The sequence below is a fragment of the Octopus bimaculoides genome, chromosome 8 (genome assembly GCF_046866305.1).
Source record: "Octopus bimaculoides isolate indiv1 chromosome 8, ASM4686630v1, whole genome shotgun sequence".
In the NCBI taxonomy this organism is placed as follows: domain Eukaryota; kingdom Metazoa; phylum Mollusca; class Cephalopoda; order Octopoda; family Octopodidae; genus Octopus; species Octopus bimaculoides.
Window position 1 is genome coordinate 84,429,751 of NC_142935.1, and position 10,828 is coordinate 84,440,578.

The window sequence follows — 10,828 nt, forward strand, 5'->3', positions numbered from 1 at the left end:
GAGGACTGGTGGACCACAAGGCGACACCAGGCTCCAATCTGATTTGGCATATATATATATATATATATATATATATATATATATATATATATATATATATATATATATATAAATTTAAAGAATGGAGTAAACGCATGTTATAACTGCATACTTTTATTCCGATATACGTTTCAAAGAATTACAATTTATGCGATCCATAGGAATCGGCGATGTTAAAAATGTAAACTTCTCCTCAGGGAAATGTATTGGAACCAGCTTAAATGTAAGACATTATAACCGAGTATGAGAACTATAGTTGGATAAGGATATAACCTTATCCAACTATAGTTCTCATACTCGGTTAAGCTGGTTCCAATACATTTCCCTGAGGAGAAGTCTACATTTTTAACATCGCCGATTCCTATGGATCGCATAAATTGTAATTCTTCGAAACATATGTCGGAATAAAAGTATGCAGTTATAACATGCGTTTACTCCATTCTTTAAATTTATATATATTCAAATACCCAAAATATCAAGGAGCTTCTGTCTCACAAACAGGAGTTACACCACAGTTATTTTGTGATCTTTGCTACCCTGGTATCTATTAACCCATTTATTTTATCCGAATTATTTTTAATAGGAGAAAATAAATACATATAATTATATATATATATATATATATATATATATATATATATATATATATATATATATACATACACACACACACACGGGAGAGAAAAAGAGAGAGAATGTCCAACAATAACAAATAAAATGTAATTTAAATGCATACGTGTATGTTGTTTCTTGATGGGGTCCCATTCAGAATTTCCAACATCCCACGTGATGTCATATGATTCCATGCTGCCTTCTGTGTCAAAAGATTTTGCTTGTTCCATTTCTTCAGATTTCCGTCTTAGCCGCTTTAAACTATTTGATGAATCAGCATTCGTTAACACTGCACATAGAGATAATTAAGTAACAGTTAAGATAAACAGAATCACACACATCTAATGATTTGTAGAAATCGTTCACTTGTTTTTAATGTGGTTTTCAATACCAAATGCTTTCATCAAATTCTTGTGACCTGTCCACTTAATTGTGTTATATATATATATAAGAGAGAGAGAGAGAGAGAGAGATAGGAGGGAGTGAGGGAGGGGGAGAGGGAACGGGAGAGAGGGAGGGATGGAGGGGGAGAGAGAGGGAGGGGAGAGAGAGAGAGAGAAAAACCATATGGAAGTCTGCTGAGTGTGTGTGTGTGGAGAGAGAGAGAGAGAGAGAGAGAGAGAGAGAGAGAGAGAGAGAGAGAGAGAGAGATAGAGAGAGAGAATGAGAGAGAGAAAGAGAGAGTGTGAGTGCATGTACATGCACATTATTGCATTTATTATGAATTAATTAGCAATCCACATTATCTAAAATTAGGGCTCTTATCAGAAAGAGAAGCTTAGTGACAAATTTAACATGTGCCTACTCTTCATCCTGGAATTCATTCAGAATTTCTAAGTCTGTGGAAATTTCTGTTTGCAGAATTAAAGAAAAATCAATTTGTAACTTAAAAGAGTGGATGACCTGAATTAGATGATCTTAAGGTGAATATTGTTATAAACAATATACTAGATAGTAACAAGAATAAAAATAATATAGACCTGTATTCCATTGGGAACAGAGAAACAGTTTTGCTCTTTTTGCACAAACCATGTACCCAGAGGGTTCAATAGGAGTCTGGCAAACTAGCAGAAGATCAAGACTATGGTACATTCATTAGATTAATGGTGTGCCCACGCACTGATTGAGGCAACATTGGTAAAAGCCAAACATAATTAGAAAGTAAAATAAAAAAGCCAGCATTTTGCCTATCAGTCTTTGCAATCAATTTAATTACAGTTTAATTAAAGTGTTCTAAAAAGGGTTGCCTTAAGTTAGCTATAGCTGGAGACCATTTTGAACATAAAAGAATTTTCCTCTTTCTTTGATTAACCATTCATGAACAAGCTGCTCTTAGACCCACCTGTCTACTTTTCTTGGTTTCACCGCCACAAAATGGAAACAGATGCCTTAATTAACAAAGCCTGTTAAACCAAATGAGAAATCATTTGCCATTTGTTATTTCAACTAAAAACACATTATCTGCTTGTAGACAGTTTATCTTAGAAACATGGAAATATGATTAACACTTTTTCTAAAATACAAATTACACAGTTGATTTGGTAAAACACAATGACATACATTTTCTCAAAGACATTTATGTAAACTTTATTTTGATTGATGTTGTAAATTACAGTGTGTTATACTATAATCTATGTAAACTTTATTTTGATTGATGTTGTAAATTACAGTGTGTTATACTCTAATTTATGTAAACTTTATTTTGATTGATGTTGTAAATTATGGTGTGTTATACTCTCTGTCTAAATTACTGTTCTATTTAAAATCAGTGCTCACAGACCATATGCTATCTAACTACAAATCAACTTGTACCAATAAGATTTGAAGAGATCTACTTCTGCTGGTATGTGGAAAATGAGGAATGAATGATTCATAATCTATTATTTTTGTTGTTGCTATCTGTGAACATTCCTTTGCCTACAAACACTTTTCTTTGGATACATATACTAAGAAGGAGTGTAAGAAAGGGGGAGTCACTGAGAGAGGGGCTGAGTGATTTAAAGCATAATTGAAATTCTATAATTAAGTAGTTGTAGTTGTGTTATAATAAAAATAAGGAGCTTATAGATTCAGAAAGTTTTCAGCGGAATTCTAAAACCTGTATTTTAGTATTTGTTGAATTAAGAGAAGTTGGCAAAAATTGTAAAACATTAGTTAGATAAGTATTAGTATATTTAATAGTCAGAGCATTAAAGAACTAATTAGAAATAAGTATGTGCTGAGATAAATGGGTAACTAAGTACTAACACATTTAATGTTTGGAGCATTAAAAAGCTAACTAACAATAAATGTATAGAAATATAAACAGATAGATAAACATAGAGATTGGTAAGTTAGCATCAAAATCTTTTAGGTAGAGAGCATTAAAAAGCTAATGTGTGTGTTTATGTGTTAGTTCTAACTTAATATCATTTTCATTTTTTAGAAGAATTACAATATTTAGTTTTGATTCTCCAGGTTCCAAATTTCCCCAAAGATGGCTTTACTTTGCTTCATTCAACTGATCCTATCAATCAAACAACTGAAAGGTCTTTTTTGTGTGTTTGTGAGTGGGGAAGGGGTGGGAGAAGAGTAAGTTTACAGAAACACTGAATTATAAAAACTGATGAGTAACACGAGTGCTACCATAATGAATATAGTGAACCAAGAAATTTTAATTAATGAAATTACAACCAAGAGAGGTGAAAAGAAACAATATCTTTATGATTAATTCTGGTCTAGAGACAGGAGTCAACCATAAAATTTCATTTAATTAGAATTAGAATAATAATAGATTGTATGTAGGACAGTATGGGTATAACTCTGAATATGTCTTTACGTTATTAAATCACATTAGTAAAGTATAGTCCAGTGGTTCTCAAACTGGGGTCAGTGGTCCCTTAGGGGACTGTGAAGTGATTTTAGGGAGACCACGAAGACACAAAGAGACACTGGAATACTGTGAAAACGGGGTGGCTTGAGACAGTTTTAAAATTTCAAGACTTTCAACTTTTTTCACATGCTATCATCCCTTTTTGTCATTGGCCTCAAAACCCCATGTCACTCCTACACACTCATTTGCTATTCACACTTGTTGTACAAGTGTGACTGGCTGATAGAAAATATGTGGTTATAACAGTTGATCATGCATGTGTTGTTAGTATTTTTCGTTTCTCATTTGTTTTGTTGTTTTGTAACTAATTAATCAACTGGTTCCCTGTATTTTCATGTGCATCTATTGTATCCTGATGGGGCATTGTCTAGATTAAGTTGGGGTTTTTGGGGTTGCGGGTCTATGGGCAGTGTGGTTCATAGTCTGGAAATTATGATACATAACTGTATGTTATTTTTTTCCATGTTGATTATCCTGCATTTTATAGGGGACCGTGAATCATCAAAAAGGCTCGATGGGGGCAGGCACATAAAATTCTTCGTAAAGTTTGAGAACTACTAGTATAGTCTACCTATTACTGCTACAAATCAGAATGAATAGAGAAAATATAATGAGAATAAACATAAGATGGAAACATGGACATAGTTGTCACTGTATCAGATTTGCTCACCATTGTTTTTCATATCTATAATCAATTTTCATCAATTAAAATTCTAGGATTGTTTCCCCTACTTTTGTGACCAGTTAGTTATTTACATTCTGATTTGCTTATCCACACTATGGATATCATTTTTAGGGTATGAAAATGTCTTGGGTCATTAAATTAAGTACATTACATAAAATTAAGTACATTTATAGTATTAGGTTTTTGTGAGGTCAACGTTATCATTCGAACAAGGATAAATAGACTAAATATTAATAATCAATAGGGGTTTATTTAATTCAGTCGATGACACCAGTCAGTGAAGAATATAAGTCTTTCTGTCTAGTCAAACAACAATTGTTACAAGAAGATGTTTTAAAAAGTTGACCACTAATAATGTTATTTAAGCATCATGAAACCTCTATTGTTACTTATATCTTTGTGTGTAACTGCAAACTAACATATTACTAGCTAGCTACATCATCTACCTACACACATCACAATGTGCATTTATTTTTGGAAATCTAGATTGCTAGTTACCTGAATCACCTATCTACACGTGCCATAATATGTATATCTGCACATCACCTCCTACACACACCACAATGCATGTGTCTGTTTGCAAAGTAATATATTGATATAGTTAGCTACATCAATATTGCCACACTCACATAACAATGTGTATAACTAACTGTAGTTAGCTAGCTACGTTACCTACCTACATTAACATCAAACAATGTTGGTATACTTTAGAAATTCAATTAAGAAAAGTCATGTTTAATTTATAAAATATTAGGCGTAGGAGTGGCTGTGTGGTAAGTAACTTACTTACAAACCACATGGTTCTGGTTTCAGTCCTACTGCGTGGCACCTTGGGCAAGTATCTTCTACTATAGCCTCGGGCTGACCAAAGCCTTGTGAGTGGATTTGGGAGACGGAAACTGAAAGAAGACCGTCGTATATATGTATATATATATATATATATATATATATATATATATATATATATATATATATATATATATATGTATGTATATGTTTGTGTGTCTGTGTTTGTCCCCCAACATCGCTTGACAACTGATGCTGGTGTGTTTACGTCCCCGTAACTTAGTGGTTCGGCAAAAGAGACTGATAGAATAAATACTAGGCTTCCAAAGAATAAGTCCTGGGGTTGATTTGCTCGACTAAAGGCGGTGCTCCAGCATGGCCACAGTCAAATGACTGAAACAAGTAAAAGAGTAAAAGAGTAAAGAGAGAATCACCCAACAGAAATATTTCTGTTTTCTGCTACAACAACCACAACAAATTTCAACACATGCCACAACAGTTACTAGCACATCATTCCACTTGATAGATATAGCAGCTAAATTTCCCTAAAATGATGCTCTCCAATCTTAAAACTGGATGGACATTGGACATTGTCATCTAATACAAATCCTAAAAAGGTAGGGTGGTCATGGATTTTCATTCTAGGTTAGGTGTGTAAGGGCTGACCTGGGACTAATCAATGATACCCACCAAAACCTAAATATTAAACCTCACACACAGCCATCACTTGCAGCTAAGTTTACTGATTTTACACAGTTAAGACTCGACTGTAAAACTCTATTGAAGGGAAATGGAATGTACTTAAATTTATATCTATTTTATGAGTGAGACATAGTAATTAGGGCAACATTCATGACAATTTTTAGGACTTCCAAAACTGATAGCAGGTAATGAAGAAGTTATATTGAGAGGTAACGACTGGCCTAAATGCTTGCAACAGAAAGCATCTGCTAAAGACATCCAAGCATCAAAAGCCAGTGTTGAACTGAATGATGGATTACAGGTCAGCAGGTTGTGTTAAACCGGAGAATGGATTAAGGGCCAGTTGGTGGTGGAGAGAAGAGAGAAAGAGAGGGGGAGTTACCTTCCTCTTTTATGCTAATTTTTGCTGTTATATTTTCATTTCTAACTCAATCCATTCACATACATAGGCTTCCTCACCCACACATATACTTTACCCTCCCCTACATAGACACTCTTTACCCTTTCCACACCCGGAGGTAATTTGAGAAAATTTAGTTAATTTTTGAGCTGGATGTAATTATTTGATAGATTAAAAGAGTTGAAAGTCAACAAATAGAGCAAACAATTACTCTGATATCAAAAAGTGTAGCAGACACTATTTATAAATATATAATCAAAGTAAATGTCGCTTATAAATAAGCATTCATATGTTACTTATAGATCAACAAATACATCAAACATTACCTTTAAAGACAGCAAGTCTATAAGATATAACAAATAGATCAAGCATTTACTTTTAAAGATTAGAAGTAGATCAGACATTACTTATAAAACAATATATCGAGTTACTTATGAAGACAATGAGCCAAAGAGGAAACCTCTACATTGTTGCTTAACCTGCAACAAGTAGTAGCCAAACTGCCTTTAATCGCACACAGTCATCTTAAAAAAAAAGTAAGAACACAATTGTGTAGTCTTAAATATTACAGAGTTTGAAAATAAGATGTGTTATGTCTGCTTTATCTCTGACCTTAGGTCTTCTTGATCAAAGCTGATCTTGGGCTAAACAACAAAATAAATAGAACAGATGTTACTTACAGGCAGGAGAAGCCATATTCTGTAACTGTAGACGTAAAGTTAATGAGAGCGCCGACTGGTAATCCTGGCCACCATCAGAGATATGTGACAACAATTCTTCGACTTGAGCTATCAAATTGGCTAATACTTCAACAGGAACACAATCAGCAGAATGTTGGCTAGTCTCTAGACTTGCATCAGTTTGGGTTGATCCATCTACCCATGACGTATTCAACAAATTGAGATTTTTTATTTCAATCTGTTTAGTCTTTAACAATTTACGTTCACGAATTGAACGTAATGTTTCAGCTAAGAGTTCATGTGAACTGCTGCTGGTATCTTCATCATCACCATCTTCGTCTTCTTCTTCTTCATCTTCTTCTTCCTCCTCATCAGCTTCAGCGTTCGAGTCAACGTAAGCCAGTTGACTCTTGTCTGCTTCTTCAGCATCATAGAAGACATCTTCACCTGAGTCAAAGTCATCATCAATATCACATTCAGTTTCTTTGTGGACAACAGGTTGTAAGGTGTTTTCCCTTAGTTTGTCTTCAGTTGCTGTTTGAGTTTCATCTTCACCAGTTGACTTTGTAGCAGCAAAAGTCTCCTTACAGTTATTGGAACATTCATCATTGATACCTTCTGTTGCTGGGTCCTTGTCCACCTTGTTTCCCATTATAGCCTAACAAAATAGAGAGAAATAGAATGCTGAAATTTGTAAATTATTGTATGCATGACAAAAGACAACAATGTTAGAGAAAAAAACACAAAGATAAAACACCATCAGACTACAATGTAAAACAAGATTAATAAAAATAATGGGAGATATAACAAAACTGGAACCCCACTCGCTGTAAAATGGTACCACCACTTATATTCTTATATATATATATATACATACAAACACACACATACATATATATACATGTGTGTGTATATATATATATATATATATATATATATATATATATATATATACATATATATATATATATATATATACATGTATGTAAATATACATATATATACACACATATATATATATATATACATATATATACATACATATATTTATGTATATAAATTCGCCATGATAGATCGCTGACCACTACACACATTTTTTTCTCTCCTTGTTTCTTCCTGTGTTCCTTTCTGTGGAAGAGCGTAGGCTCGAAACATTAAAGACTTTTTCAATTCCCGAGCGTTATACTAATACATCTATTTGTTTTCTACACCACCTGTCTTCATATGTTGTTTTTTTTGTGAATTCACCCTATACATACATATATATATATATATATATATATATATATATATATACTATATATATATATACACATATATACATTGTGGTTTGTGTAGGAGGTGATGTGCAAATATACACATAATGTTGGGATCACTACTACTTTATTATCTCCCCATCTTCTTCACTCTCCTGTATGACCCCTCCGCCTGCCATTTTCCATGATAGATCGCTAGCCACTAAACCTTTTTCTATTTTCTCTCCTTATTTATTTCTGTGTTCCTTTCTGTCGAACGGCGTAGGATCGAAAAGTAAAAGACTTTTTCACTTACAGAGCGTTAAACTAATACATCTGTTTGTTGTTTACACACTCGTCTTCGTTTCTTGTTTTTTTTGTAAATTTTCACTATATACATACATATATACACCTATGTATGTATATATATATATATATATATACATATATATATATACACATGTATATATATACATATACATGTATATATATATATACATGTATATATATATACATGTATATATATATATACATGTATATATATATATACATGTATATATATATATATACATATATATATATACATGTATATATATATATATATACATATATATATATATATACATATATATATATACATGTATATATATATATATATACATATATATATATATATATATACATATATATATTATATATATATACATGTATATATATATATATACATATATATATATACATGTATATATATATATATATACATATATATATATACATGTATATATATATATATATACATATATATATATATATACATGTATATATATATATATACATATATATATATACATGTATATATATATATATACATATATATATATATACATGTATATATATATATATATATACATATATATATATATACATGTATATATATATATATACATATATATACATGTATATATATATATATATACATATATATATATATACATGTATATATATATATATACATATATATATATATACATGTATATATATATATATACATATATATACATGTATATATATATATATACATATATATACATGTATATATATATATATATACATATATATATATATACATATATATATATATATACATATATATATATATACATGTATATATATATATATACATATATATACATGTATATATATATATATATACATATATATATATATACATGTATATATATATATATACATATATATACATGTATATATATATATATACATATATATATATATACATGTATATATATATATATACATATATATACATGTATATATATATATATATATACATATATATATATATACATGTATATATATATATATATATACATATATATATATATATATACATATATATATATATATACATGTATATATATATATATATATACATATATATATATATATATACATATATATATATATATATACATATATATATATATACATGTATATATATATATATACATATATATATATATACATAATATATATATATATACATACATATATATATATATACATATATATATATACATGTATATATATATATATATACATACATATATATATACATGTATATATATATATACATATATATATATATACATATATATATATACATGTATATATATATATATACATATATATATATATATATATACATGTATATATATATATATATATACATATATATATATATACATGTATATATATATATACATATACATGTATATATATATATATACATATATATATATATATATACATATATATATATATATATACATATATATATATATATATACATATATATATATATATATACATATATATATGTATATACATATATATATATATATATACATATATATATGTATATACATATATATATGTATATATATATATATATACATATATATATGTATATATATATATATACATATATATATGTATATATATATGTATACATATATATATGTATATATATATATACATATATATATGTATATATATATATACATATATATATGTATATATATATATACATATATATATGTTTTATTAATATTTCTAAGTCTCTCTAAAGGAGACTACGGCAGCGGTACTGGAAATTAATAGTTATCGCCAAGCCAACATGGCAGTCCCAAAATTAGGACGAAAGCTGCCGTGAATTAGCTCCAAGAAGCCATCGCCTCTAGCTAGCTATGTGACACACGAAACCTGTGACCTTTATAACCTTCGAACAGGGGAGGTCAGCAGTGTCCCCCTGCTGGTTTGGCATCTGCAGACTAGTTTCAGGGTGTTGCCCCTTGTCAATGCAGAGCAGCCAAGCCTTAGCCAGGCGGCGCTGCTGACTATCTGCTCGAAGGTTATTTATCTAATTTCAGTGGAATCTATCCACTGGTTTTCAGAAATAGAGTCATTAATATTTCTAAGTCTCTCTAAAGGAGACTACGGCAGCGGTACTGGAAATTAATAGTTATCGCCAAGCCAACATGGCAGTCCCAAAATTAGGACGAAAGCTGCCGTGAATTAGCTCCAAGAAGCCATCGCCTCTAGCTAGCTATGTGACACACGAAACCTGTGTCCTTTATAACCTTCGAACAGGGGAGGTCAGCAGTGTCCCCCTGCTGGTTTGGCATCTGCAGACTAGTAACAGGGTGTTGCCCCTTGTCAATGCAGAGCAGCCAAGCCTTAGCCAGGCGGCGCTGCTGACTTTCTGCTCGAAGGTTATTTATCTAATTTCAGTGGAAT

The 10,828-nt window shown here is 30.3% G+C and overlaps 1 protein-coding gene across 10 annotated transcripts in view; it reads right to left on the reverse strand.

The window, feature by feature from the left end:
• The window catches only part of LOC106877634 (uncharacterized), a 114,534-nt gene that overhangs the window by 39,314 nt on the left and 64,392 nt on the right, over positions 1–10,828 (reverse strand). For all 10 annotated transcript variants that reach the window (XM_089356735.1, XM_089356731.1, XM_089356736.1 and 7 more), the window contains 2 exons: positions 6,777–7,434; positions 776–940 (listed from right to left, as the gene is read on the reverse strand). In XM_089356735.1, coding sequence (XP_089212861.1) covers positions 776–940; positions 6,777–7,428 — 817 coding nt within the window. In that variant the 5' untranslated portion in view covers positions 7,429–7,434. The remainder of the gene's footprint in view (positions 1–775; positions 941–6,776; positions 7,435–10,828) is intronic.